A 14363-nucleotide genomic window follows, 5' to 3' on the forward strand; every position below is an offset into this window, starting at 1 on the left:
AGTGTTTGCGGGGCCCTAATACGTCAAACGCTGGCAACATGTTGAGGGATGTACGTACCTATTGAGGTAGCATGATGAATATACACCTCATGACTTTTGGAATCACATGACATCAGATGTTTCTTTTGCATTTGCAAGTGTTTTAATTGGAGCAGCGATGTTGCAACGTCACAATGTCTAAGTGTCATATTTCCATCCAGCCTTACATGTTTACCCTTTGCTTTAAATTAGTTTTCAGCCCTTCCAAACCACCTCCACCCTCCCCATTGTGTGGCTTCTTAGTTCCATTCCCATTGGCGACCAACTTTCAAAGACCTGTTTAAAGCATAACAAGGGAAAGCAGCTATTTGCAGAATAGCTAACTGTGTCTGTTTTGTCTACAGCGGCTCATCTGTTTTCTCTGTTAATGAAGGCGTCCAGAAAACCGACACACACATACATAAAACACACAAACAGAATTCGGGTCATATGCACACCCAGCAAAAGCAAATATATTGCTCCCAACAAATAATTATAAAAACTATGCACAAACAAGCTATATGCACATACAAAGACAACATAATGTAAATGCATGTAATGAGAGTAGAGCCATTTCCTTTGAAATATTCTAATATTAACTCCAGCATATATCAAAGCACAGCCAGGCAGGAACCACACTGGTCAGCAAAGGGGGCACGAGATTGCTTGAAAATCACTGTGTGAGCTAACGGTAGAGGAACAAAGTGGCTCTGACAGCTCTGACAATAATGCAACAGATGCATTCGTGTGGAGGGAAAAAAACAAAAGTCAGCTTTCATGTGCAACCCCCACAGTAATTGCTTGTGTATACAGAGCACGAGGGCTGGGGAAGAAGAAGCCAGGAAACGTGTCGGGCAGTTACATGTGGCCTTACGTACTTCCAGAGAAGGTGGCAGTTGCAGCTACTGTATTTCAGCCAGGAGAATCGCTAGCTTCCCTTCACTGGAGCTGTCAGCAGTGTTAGCAACTTTAAGGCAGTGAGAGCAATAAAAGAAAATGGGCAAAAACTCTTTAATCTTGTTAACATGCAATGTTGCCCTTCTGTTAATTGTTCACCTCTTTTGCCAAAGGCGCTCTAGAGATGAGAAAACCACTCCAGTGTATTCTGGGTATGCCTTTGGGGTCCTGTCTTTCCCCAGGTCATAACAACATAAGCTCCGAAGCACTGTCCACATCCTTTTCCCCTGCAGCGATGTTCCTAAAAACTCCTTTCATGTGTGTCTGAGCTCCTTATCTCATATCCCGAAGGATTAGTGAGCAGAGGAACTCATTTTGCCTGCTTGTATCCCCAATCTCTCTATTAATTTCTCAACACTCGTGACCAAAATTGATTCATGGCTTAATTGAGGGCTGCTGCATGAAGATCCATGTTGGTTTTTTTCACCCCAGTGGTCCAGAATAAGTTCCAGATAGATGTTACAACTTCTGTTCAGGAACATATGGTCATGTACAGGTGTGATTTTAATGAATGAGAATGATTCTTAAACAAAGGTTTTGGGAATGTGTTAAGAGACATGAATGGAAAGCAAGAAAATGAAAGAAGGGAGGAAAGGAAAGGAAGACATATTTGAAGTCCTAGTGTGGTTCTTACCCGGATGTTGTCGAAAGACGCTTTGTTAGTGACGTCATACAGAAGGAGCAGAGCTGAAGAGGAAGAAACAGAGACATTTTTAAAAATACAAAGAATTATGTTTCCGGAAATTGCACAACACATGCTCACTATACGCTAACAGATTAATAAAAAAAAACAAAAAACACCAACATTTGTAATAATTTGAAAAGGGCAAATGGTAATGATCCATTAGGTCTTAAGACTAAGGTTATTGAGTTTGTAGTTGATGATGATGATCTTATTGTTTGATAAATGCAATCAATGCCACCTGTTTGTCCACCTTTTCTGTGATCGGGTGCTTCATTGGCTTCCAACCATTGTTGTGAGTGGGGCTATTGGTGGTTTATAGTGTTGGTGTCAGTAAACAGCACAACATGACCAAGACACAACTAAAGACCTGTAATGAACATGTGATGAGTTTCACAACCATCCTCCCCAAAAAGACCAATGCCAGGGTCACACTACATATTCTATTTTTAATCATTTATCAGATTACGTATGACATTATGTTCTCACACAACACATTTCATCCAACCAGAAGCCAAATCTGCCCTTGTGTCATCATCACAGCCTCCCATGTGACTTGACAGACTCAGGGAGGTGCAGCAAGAAGTTGACATCAAGAAACATGCTGTCGGATTTGTCAAAAGTCTTCAAAAGTCAGAAAGTCACCAAACGTCCATCTTTGTTGCTAAACTGAGAGAAGTAGTCGGCAGCCGACCACTGGGAGCAACAACAATAATAAAAAGCACTAAAGACTTTGACTCGCAATTTAGACTTCAGACTTAAATTGTCTCTAGCTGAAAGTAATGTTGCATAGCTCTCTCGACTCTGCGGAAAACTTTACTCCAACCCACAGGGGGCTCGATGGACAAAGATAAATACTCCTGTACAAGTGTCTTCCACTGTTGGCCCAGAACAGGCGTGGGATCTATAACCAACCGCTGCGATGAGAATTCTAATTACCTCTAAAGTGTACCTGCTGCCATACACAATAATATAATCCAAACTTTCTTTTCCCCATGCACAAACTGGAGGTGTACGGTTCAATGTTTCATAACACCCCTTCACTCTGAAAAAAAAAAAAAAACTTATTACGCCTACGATCGTAATTTTAGCTCATTTTCTCTGCATGATCTGCCTTTGGTTGGAAAAATAAAAAAATAAAAAATCTGAAGCTAATTACCTCTGCGAGAGCCCTAGCACGCAATCTCATGAGCCATTTCACCATTTTACATTTAGGTCACAGCCGCTGCTCTTCCCTATGTGCGTCTCCACGGCTGCAGCTTCGCGGCTTCGCTTTCACAGCTGAAATTCAGACTGTTTCTCCGTTGATGCCAGCTAGACCGGAGAGTGTTACGGGACTTGTGATTACTGCGAACGTCTGGCTCAAGTAGGAGGCGGCGCACTGAAGAAGACAGAAGGAGAGTGATACAACCTGCCCCAAGAGTTGATTTACTCTCACATGGCCACCGTGTTTATTAGCCACCAGAAGGCCAGAAAAAAAATCCGCGAAGAGTTGTTTTCCTTCACTCCCCTCTAATCCAATTATGCATCGCCAAGAGCACGGGGTGGCAGACAAAGCAGAGGAGCTCCGTCAGAGCGGCGGCGACGCAGAGGTGGAGGGGGTGGGAGAGAGAGCCAGTTATCAGAGGCACTCAGGACAGACATGTTTTGGTGGCAAAACCTCAACCAGAACTAATGTCCCGCAGAGGTATGCCTCCGTCAACCAATGAGGGTGCAACCTCTATCACCGTCTCGCAGGCTCAGAGTGCGCGAGTGTGAGCGGGGCTGTTGGAACCCATTTTGGGAGTTCAATTTAGTGGACTGGGGAAATGACAACCCCACAGTTATTCCAATCAGCGGCGGCACAGTGAGTCTTTCAACTTTCAATGGGGCCGGCGTGTAAACCGAGTTATCTTGTCAGGGAGACAGTTCTGCTGAATAATGGAGGGCTGTGTTTTGAGTGCATGTCTCAGTGAAGGGCGGTGAGCAAAGGGAGCAACACTTTGGAACTCTTTAGCCTATGGATTTCAGATTTCAACAGCGGATTCAAGTTAGGGTTAAACTCAAATCCACATTGCTTTAGATCCGGATTAGTTATTGGTTGGATAATGCTGATTTGTTTGAAGAACGCACGCATTGTGTCTGCTTTTTTATCACGGTGCCGTTGAAATATTTTGTTTTTCGATTGGGTTTAAGATTCATGTTTAAATTTAGAAAAGCCTCCTGGGGACGAGTGTTATATCATAGACTTAAACAATACATCTGAGTTGTCTAATGTGATTGTGTTGTTCAGGTCAAACAATGGTGAAAAAAGAGGGAAAAACAAGTAGTTTGTGTGGAAGTCTTTTTACGCTGTAGGAAGTTTCCCTACTTGGAAAGCTGGACTGGGCTTCAATGTACATTTGCCAGATGTACACTTGAGATAAATCCACTACATTTTTGAAAACACAGACATACCCAGCTAGCCTCAATAATCACAACATTTGCCAAAGTAATAAATGTTTGACGCTATGGTGGCTTCTAATTTATTTAAACTCAAGCAGTGAGCTGCTCGAAGTGTAAGTGAGAAAGGATATGAAAGCTTCAGAGTCCAAAAATCCAAACTCTCACTGCGGTAAAAGAGAGTTTTTCCGACATGTTTTTAATCTTGGAAGCAAACAAAACAGATATTAACCTCATTCCTTCAAAGCACTTTAGTTCCCTTACTTGTTTTGGCTGGTAACAAGGAAAGAAGGAAAGACGCCATTGGCTGTCTAGACGGCTGATAAAGAATGTGTGGAAAAAAAACATATTTTAATCATTTTCCAACATAAACAAAAAAAGGTTGTGCTTTTATCTGCAGCCCTTCACCAGTGGGAGAAACAATGAAAGTTTACTTTTTTGAAGTTCGGGATTAAAAGTTATTTTCATCTTTACTTTTAGCTCGCTTCATGTTTGCATCAGCCAGCCGCGAGGTTCTGTAGGCGTCTGAGATTAGGCTGAAAAAAGTGATAGTTTGAGGAAATAACAGAGTTGAAGGCTGAAGTGACAACTGGAGACTCTACACCGTGTGTCTGTCACTGCGTCAAGATTCTTGAGTTTTAAAATTAGACCTGAGCCAGACAAGTCCGGTAAAGTCAAAATAAAAGTTGTTGCTGATTAAGTATTTATGGTTGATCGTCATTCAGTTTTAATTACTTCCTTTGTTGATTAGTGCATCACTGAAGAATGATGACGCTGGGCTAAACCTCTGTAAGCAAACTACGCTTCTTTTTACTGTCAAGAACTGTTGTTACATTTTTTAGTCTCCACATCCGTCCAGTAAAATTTGTTAATTCTAATGATCATGTTCAGTCACTCGTCATGAAAACACCCAGGACGACATCACACTAGCTGATTGTCCTGCAAACTTGCTTACATACTGTAAACAGTGCCCATTAGCGCTGAATGGGTAACAGTAATTTTTAATGCAGATTTCTTCTTACAAATAAAAAAAATACAAATCTTTACGGAAACAGAAATCATTTTTTGGCAGGACATTTACAACTCTTCTTCGTCAAACCTAGTGTTAGCCTTGGTATCAGGCTTGTCAGCCGTCAAGTCTCAGGAGCCACTCCCTTCCTCCAGTTCACAGCTTGAGCTCTTAAGCTTTCAAAATAAAAGCACAAAAATAAAACCACTCATTGAGTGCATTTCTCTTCTTCTTCTTCTTTAAAAAAAAAAAAAGGATCTGGTTCCTACATTAGTTTACTAGCCATTGAGCGACCAGGCTCTCCATCACGAACCTTATTAAAATTCAAAGCCACTCTCTATTGGCTCCATATTCTCTGGGTCAGAAGGGTTAAGCTTTCATCTCCCCGGGCGAACCAAGTGCACTAACCCAGTGCCACTTGCAATGAACATACAAAGTGATTGCCTTTGAGAGTCGGTTCCTGTGCTTGATGCAGGGAGGTGACCCATGAAGAGCGCTGCCTTCCATCATCGCTCAGTGATTGTCCACATCAATAAGTGCTGGCCGACCTTGGCGGCGCTCTTCCCATTAAAAATACGACATGTCAGGCAATCGTTCGATGCAAACATAAATCTAGACAGTTGTGTATCACCCCTCATAAATTTTAATGAGCGTTTACTTTTTGCTAAGCACGACCTGATACTGTAGCATCCATAAAAGCACATTAACCAGAATCAATCTATATTTTGATGGCGTGAATGACAGCAGCAGAGAGGAGGAAGCTGTGAGGTGGATGCTGAGGGAAGTGTATTACAGATGAACAACAGGCTGCTTCATCGACAACAGATGGAACAATAAAACCAACGGCAAAAATAGTTACAGTATTTTCACCTTAAGGACTGCCCTTTGACTTAAACTGTAGAGTTCTTAAAGTAACCTTTTATCCACCATCGCTCGTGTTTATCCACATGGTCTCGTTAAGCTAACGGCCTCATATGCTAATGGACACAGCACCGTAGTCAATGTCCATCCTCACTCTTGCCAGTTCCAATAAATGAGAACCATTTTTGTTGTTTTTCCTGGGATCTTTTAGAGGAAACCATTACACTTTAATTTACATGCACACGCTAAATGCAGCTATCAACTTGCAAATGGCAGAACCACCAGCTGTTTGGTTTTTTTTTTTCAGCTAAAACGCATACGTGGAAATAGAAAGCACACCTATGATTACGTCTACAGCAGTGGAAAGAGTGTGAGTCTGTGTGTGTGTGTGTGTGTGTGTGTGTGTGTACGTGTTCGAATGTGCTGTCAAATCACAGCAGCAGGTGAAAAACTCCTCTATGTATTAAGTGAACATCCATGGAACACATGAGAAAATGAAAACCTGGTAAAGATCGGAGCTCACACTTTTCAGTGTTTGTGAGTCTTAGACAGTCGCGAGTTTGTGAATGCTTCCCTGCAAGTGGTGCTGAAAGTTTGCAGAGGGAAGAAAAAACAGTTCCGTGATGAATTGCACAGCTGAAGGCAACTTTTCAAACTACAGTCCACAGTGTTTTCTTTCCTGTTGCTGTATCAACCCTTTTCTCTATTTCACTTTCTTTCAATTTTCTTAAGAAACTTTCACCCCTGAGCTGCTCACCATCACTCCCTCTGTCCCTGCTTGTCCTCCAGTGCCCAGTGGGACATGGTTTCACCCTCCAAATGCTGCGCACAACTGAGGTGTGAACTTTCTGAGCAGAAAGTTGTGGCCCAATAAGTTTAATTTAAAAAAAAGCATTCAGGCAAAACTGAATAAGCAGTGATATTTTAATTGCATATTCAGTCGACAGAACCTCGTTCCAAGACAGAGTTACTTGCGTAATAGCAAATAGTCATTTTACCCCCTTTTTTAAACTCTGTCAGATGTGACAATGGGAGTCCCTGATGGAATTCCATACGTTTAAAGGGCTGCAGTTACAAGAAATATCTTAATGTATGATTTGTGACCCACTCTGTGGACTTTCAAAGTAAAATCAAGTATTGATTCTCTGAAATCCCAGTGCTAACGTGTGAGAATATACATTGCATTTACATACATTTGACTTCATCATAACTTGGAAAAATTGAGAAATGAAAAGAGAAACCCTTTCAGGGGAAATTTGAGTGTGAAGATTACTGCTGATTAATTTACATTTTTAGCTGTAATGCACAGGCTGGTCCAGTTATAGAAAAGGACTTTCCCTGGAAGACAAGAACCAGACAAGAACTAGAACAATTACCAATCTTGTTCATTTCTCAAGTAAACTGTTCTCCAAGGGTGGAAGGAGCATCGGACTGGCAGTCGTCAGTGAGAAGTTATCTCTGCCTTTTGCACATCGTAAAGTGCTAAAATACTCTCTGGAAAGCAAAAGAAGTAAACAATGGCCTTTTCTCATTACACATTTCACTGACAGCGTAGTCAAAAAGCACAACATGTGCACAACCAAATCAACCAATGGTTGTGCATTGGACACTTCAGGGACTGTTTTTCAATGCGGCTATGTGTAGGAAACCGGGAAAATGCAACCGAGTGGATTTCAATTGATATGGGCAAGTGGAACAGCCTTGACTAGTCAACTAGTCACACACTAAAATCTCCATGGCAACTATTTATTTAAGGTGAGGGGGATGTGAACCCCCCTTTCCAACTCCCCAATTATAATTGGGGATTGATTGAATACAATCATAGACACATACATTCAATCGTAGACACACACATTATCAGCCTTAGGCCATAATGTTTGTGACATTAAACCCAATGTGTTTTGCTTATAACTATTGGTGAGCATAGTATGCACACAACACTAATCTTTCTAAAGACTATGAGACTCAAACAAAAAAAGGTGAGTGGGCCCTTTTTCGCATTCTACCTCTTTGCATGGCTCACATGAAAGCACTGATTGGTTCAGATTTGAAAGCTTAGAAAAGTGAAAGTGAAGTGTGCTCCGGCAAAACTCCAACACTGTCCTTGAATCCATCTATGCTTATTACAGTGCGCTGCTTTGATCGGGACATAATGCCACTTTATTGCAGGCAGAGCCATCTGAAAGCTCTTCCGTGATGAACTGATGTATCGCTCTGGATGGATGCTACAGTTCCTGTCCTCAAAATGGACATTAGCCGACCCGCTGTTTATTTTTCTGTCTCCCTTCTATTTGCCTGAAAACAATGGCTGCTTCTCCTCATTTCTTTCACCCTGCACCTCCGCTCCGTGAGCTGGAAATGACAAACCGTCGGTACCACTGGGAGGATGCAGACACAGCTGGGCCTTCCAGGCGCCCTCCGCCAGATGGGCCGGGCAGATTGCTTAAGCGCTCACTGAGACCAGCAGCTCATTTGCAATGATTGTCTCGATCTTGTCGCCGACTCATTGATAATGACCAATATGGGGGCGCAGAGCAAAATAAAATGAAAATCAATATCAGAGTCAGGTTAACGGGATTAGGCCTTCGTCGAGACGAGTTCCGCTCTCAGGTTCTGGTTCTGAGACATCCGTGGGCCAGGCACTTATTACATTTTAATCACTTCACATGCTTCGGACAACCTACCAATGTGGCCCTGCATAATAATCTGTGATCTGACACCAGGGGTCCAAACCTCATTCCCTAAACCGCTGCAGTAATAGCAGAGCACGCAAGATCTCCTCCAAACATAAGAACTCTGACCTCTACCTTTGAGTGAGGAAACAAACATTCTATGCATTCAATTAATCTCTTCTCAGTTTGTTGAAAGAAAAGTTTGTGCACCCTCTAGCATTTGCATTTAACTTTGCTGACCACATGACCTTTATACTGTCAGCATTCTTATGATCAGGCCGTTCATTTGCGGTCTGTCTGCTGCTGATATTACTGTTCACCTACATCCTGCAGTGTTATATCTGTTCACCATCAAAACTGTTGTCAAAACTAATGTCAAAGCAGGTAAATCATATCATACAGCTAAAAATAATAACAAAAGTAAGCTCAGCATTGAAAAGGTCTTAAAAACACATGATAAATTTATTCATTTTTCCACTTCACTTCTCTCTGCATACTAACCTCTTAGATAACTACAGTTTCACCTGTCAGTCGGTCATTTGGTATATTGTATATAGTAAATACAAGTATAGTAACAAGCATTAAGTAAAATAAAGTAAATCGAGCCTGAGTGTTAAGTCAAAGTGACATGTTCTTAGTCGTAGTTAGTTGGTTTAATCAGTACTAAAGCTAAGTTGGTCAGCTAGCGATGGCCAAAAGTTATTAGCTTAACTTACTTTCATGTCATCAGCGTCAGATAACCATCAACTTTGTCACTAAATAAAAAAAACATAGCCATAATATTGGTGGAAAACAAACAAAGCATTTTCACTAAAAATCCTAAATCCTCGGTCATAAAGTCATTTTCACCTCCGTCATCACTGGCAGCTTTGCCTCAGAGAGTGATGCATATCATACATCAGCCTCCAAGAGTGAGAGAAGCAGCCACAAAGTAGACTTGTATTCACAAGGCACGGCGACGGGCTGTGACTCAGACGTTGTACAATATTCTATTTTAGCTTGCAAGCCGACATGACGGGCGGTCTGGAGACCATCCCGCTCCCTCTTATGAAATACTGGCAGGCCGCTCACTTGACGTATTGTATGAGTATTTGAGACACTTACTTAGTCTTTTTCGGAGGCTCAGAGCAGATGGCCATGGAGCTGTTCGGAGGCAAAAAAAAAAAAAAAAAAAACTTTGGCTATGGTGAGGAGCTCCTAATGAAATCTCAGTAACTTGGGGAACTGAGCATATGTGCCCAGTTAGTGTTTCATGTAGAGATCAACCAGAAATAAAATAAATAACCATTTGGGAGGAACAATATAAGTTTAGCATATTGGGATGATTTACATACATCACTCCAGTACATAGAAAATACGGAAATACTAATGGTGTAGACCCGCGACCAAGAGAATGCCTTTCAACTGAGGCTAACAGGAGAAGAAGAGACAACTGCGTCCAGGCTGTTTCTTCCTCCTGCCCTGCCCGTCACACCCAGTGCACTTTATTCAAAAGTGGGCAATAGACAGACAGCTCGGAGGAGCTGGTCCTCAGCTCCCAGCGTGCCTTGTTAAAGATCAAAAATAGCACACTGGTGCACCAACCGACTACCACACGTTAGGTTTGATAACCTCCACATCTCTACAAAATCCATGTTTGACAATTTTATTTACTTGTGCACTCTGGTAAGTGGCCCATGTGGTGTTTTGCACATATATATAGCCATTGAATATTAAGATGACAATGCAAAACACTATAGTCGGCCCCAAATATTTTTTGTGAACTGAACACATTTTGGAGTATTTTTGCAGGCTTCAAGACTTCAAGGAGACTTCAGTGACGTACCAACAACTCATGCAAGCACCCAAGGAGGTACGAAACTGAAGAAGGACTGATGCCCAGTCAAGGCAAGAGTGAATATGTTTTTAGAAAACCATGAGCAGGCAGTGTTTCAGTCATACACTGGTTGTCCCGCCTATTATTAAGGTTGCCAAGGAATACCATAAAATTCAAAAATGTTTTTTTTTTACAAAAATGTTATTTTCCCCCCCAAAAAAGATTTTCAGTCCAATAATAATAGATTCTATGGTTTCATCTTTAATAGCCACAACTTTATCACACACAAACAAACTGGTGCTTGTGTTCATATTCACAGAAAAGGATGAAAAGTGACACAGATGCGCCTGCAGCTCCATACACAGTACGCATCCAGAGCCACTAAAAGCACATTGACACACTTGCAAAAATATGCACAACGCACGTGATCACAACCCACCGCACACTCATGCATACAGATGATACCGCAATTCACGCTCATCCACTACTGTGGCGCTATTCTGCAAGCTGCTAAGCAGATGTGAATGTATGATCATGCCTGTGTGTGCGTGTGTGTGTGTGTGTGTGTGTGTGTGTGTGTGTGTGTGTGTGTGTGTGTGTGTGTGGCAGGTATACCTCTGACAACCCCACTGAGAACAGATAGGTTTTTGCCCCAGGCCAAATTGAGCAGGTGTTGTGAAGCACGCACACACACACACACACACACACACACACACACACACACACACACACACACACACACACACACACACACACACACACACACACACACACGGGAATCACTAACCCCCCCCAAAGCAGACGCAGTGTTAGGGTGTTTCAGCTCCTGGTTGTCAGCCTCATCTTCATGAAGAACCTGCACGTCGTCAAACATCCTTGCAGTCACGCTGTTTGCATACAAACGCAACAGATGATCTTTTCATCTTCCGTTTCCTCTCTCCAGCAAAGGTAGACGTGTCCTTCGCACATATTAAAAGGACAAGAGGAAATTCAAAGCGAGTCCCAAAAGATTCTGAATCGCTGGAGTGAATGAATCTTCGGGATCGCTCACCAAACAAATCCAGTGCAAGCGAGTGAGCACTACCTGGGCATAGAAACCGTGCAGGGCGTGACTCTAATGCAGATGGCCAAACAGAATCAGGTTGCCTCTGCATCCTCTTTCCCTCAACCCTCACCCCTTCATCCACATCTTCTCATCACACCGTTCCTTCTCCCTCATTCTCCCTCATTCTGCCACTTTCTCCTTTCATTCCTCTGTCCTTCCTTGATTCTCCAATCAACCCTCATGTCTCCATCCTGTCACACCATCCTCCCTCATCACCTCATCCCTTCCTCCTCGGTCCACTGTCTGCCTCTTCCTCCTCTCATTCTGGGTTCTGTCAGCGTTGTCTCAGGATGAGTTCAGCTGAGACGGGAACAACGGCAGCACACCGAGTCTCCTCTTGCCTGACGAGCAAACCAACCTCCACACCAGACACCATCTTTCTCCCTCAGCTCCATCAATGCTTTTTTTCTTCAATAAAATGACTCGAAATCTCAACCTATGTCTCTTTGTGGCATTGATCTCATATTGATCGTGATATTGGGATGTGTGGTGAGATGACGCAGGTCTGGCTGACTGGCTTCGGGGGTCACAGGAGCTGGATGTGCGGCGTCGGGTTAATGAGCAGGGGGAGTGAGTCAGTGACGCCAGCGTGACTAGTTGCGCGTCAGGGGAGAATGACAGCGAGTGGGAACAGTGTCAGTCACAATCAAACCTACCGTTAGCGTCGCGGTAGTAGGCATGCGTGACGCTCCGGAAACGTTCCTGGCCAGCAGTGTCCCAAATCTGAAACAACAACGAGTGACATTCACAGCCTCCGTGGTGAAACTGACGAAGAACTGAGTCACAAAAGCTCTGCAGTGAATTTGGGCATCAAAGACAGAAATCACCTTCATAAAAAAAAAACAAAAAAAAAAACAGGGAATCGTTTTTATCAACACTGTCCAACCAAGTCCTACTTGTTAATTAAAAATCAAGGTTAGTGTTTTGTAGCTTTTTTGGGGGGGGGCATTTCAGCATGGTAGGTGGATGGAAGGCAGTAAAATATTCAATATTTTCATCAGACTTTCAGATTTGCTTTCTAGCAGCATTTTGTTTTCCAGATGTGCAAAGTGATGTCATTCCTTTTTTATAGCATTTTTTTTGGCAGTAGTTCAATCATGCATAATCTCTGTGCCTATTAAGACCCCAGTATCTAACGTTTTAAACATTTTTAGCTGGACTGAGACATTAAAAGTTGTTGTGTTTTTCACACACTAACAATAACCATTCATATTTCCATGTACAGCAGGTCTGGTCCGGATTTGGTGATTTCACAGTGACATCACAGCTGATGTAAGAAAGATGTGGGATATAGTGGAAAACTGAAACCTAAAAAATGACAATAAAATTGTTTGCTGTATGGTTTCTCACCATTAGATGGCACTGAATTAACTTCTAAACTAACTTTTAAATTGGCTCTACTATCATAGCAATTTATAGTTTACTTTAAAAAAAAAAACAAAAAAAAAACGTGTCACTCTCGCTAAAAAGTTTTATCAAACTCATCTCTGCTTGACAAAATCATCTCAGGGGGATGGTTGGACACAGAACCAGACACGAAGGATGGAAAACGAAGAGGGGCAACACTCGAGATTTAGACAGCTGAGGCAGAAAACCCATCAGACAGGATCTAATGCCGTTTATAAATGACAAGCACTCATTTGCATGTCTGCCTGTGCCCGCCTGATAACTTCCCAGCTCGATGTTGTGGTGGAAAGAGTCGGCTATTCCCTCTCGTGTCGTCAGTCAGGCAGAGCAGCAGGCTAATTGACTGATAGAGATTAACTAAGGCCTCATTAAGTCATCACTCGGGCTCTCTCACCCTCCAGCAGCAGGAAATGAAGACGTATGGGAGGCCCTTACACCACGGGATACAGTCGATGATCTTTTTTTTTGTTTTGTTTTTTTAGATGGCAGAAAACAACAGCGGACTCCCACAAATGATGAAGTTCTCACCTGGAGTTTCACCTTGACAGCGTCGATGTTCATCACTTTGTTCTGGAAGACAAAAAGAGAAGGCTCAGTTGTAAAGGTGACTACCACACTGGATAATAATGGTCTTCCTTTTTCATAAATGTCTATTTTACTGTTGTTGACCCAGGAAGTACTCTTGATTTGCTCCTTTCCATTGGCCCCAGAATTACACAGGATATGTGCGTTTTCCATTAAGACAAGCAAAGTCCCGCGACAATTAAAGACCCGTGACAAGACACAATGTAGTCAACATAAACAGAAGTACCCAACAACAAAAATGTGTTACTGCTTCCAACCAGAGGAGTTCAGAGGGACTCAGTACTCCTGGTAGCTTGTGATCTCTTCAGCATGTAAGTGGAATGTTGGTAAGCTGTTAAAACTGAGGGATTCTTCTTTTCTTTTTCTTTTTATTCCGACTGTGATAGTGACTGCGTCCAGCTTTCTGAAGTGCCATTAAGGGGAAGGTGGACAATTCCATGGGCCCTGCAGGCCCCTCAGAAGATACAGTAAAGTTGATAGCCACGCCCCAGCCAACATCACAACCTGTAGTGTGCTGAACTGCTGCATTGGGCTCCACCAACTGCAAACGGCAAGTTTGCGCAACTTTAAATACAACGTATTTTTAGTCTGATTACTCATGTTTTTGTTAAGCATCTAGTTAATTATATTTTCATCATAAACTGACACATCACCTGGTTACCATCTGGTAACCTAGCACAGTCTTTTAACCCCCACAGATCAAAGCAGATGAGCGCCCTCTGGAGTCTGAATCCGTCTAAAAGTTGATACGTTCATAGACTGAGTTCATGTAACATATCCATGTAGGAAAGACGACAGAGACAGGGTGGAGAGCTGAAGGCAGCAGAGAT

At 42.5% G+C, this 14363-nt stretch overlaps 1 protein-coding gene across 1 annotated transcript in view; it reads right to left on the bottom strand.

Annotated features, from left to right (window-relative positions):
* rab26 (RAB26, member RAS oncogene family) overlaps positions 1–14363 on the bottom strand; it is a 70646-nt gene that overhangs the window by 27040 nt on the left and 29243 nt on the right. Inside the window, exons 5-7 of the mRNA XM_076033833.1 lie at positions 13477–13518; positions 12198–12264; positions 1610–1662 (exon numbers count right to left, since the gene is read on the bottom strand). Of these exons, the coding sequence (XP_075889948.1) occupies positions 1610–1662; positions 12198–12264; positions 13477–13518 (162 nt within the window). The remainder of the gene's footprint in view (positions 1–1609; positions 1663–12197; positions 12265–13476; positions 13519–14363) is intronic.

Source organism: Nelusetta ayraudi, unplaced genomic scaffold (genome assembly GCF_046127955.1).
Source record: "Nelusetta ayraudi isolate G7.1 ecotype Tasmania unplaced genomic scaffold, CSIRO-AGI_Nayr_v1 ptg000042l, whole genome shotgun sequence".
In the NCBI taxonomy this organism is placed as follows: domain Eukaryota; kingdom Metazoa; phylum Chordata; class Actinopteri; order Tetraodontiformes; family Monacanthidae; genus Nelusetta; species Nelusetta ayraudi.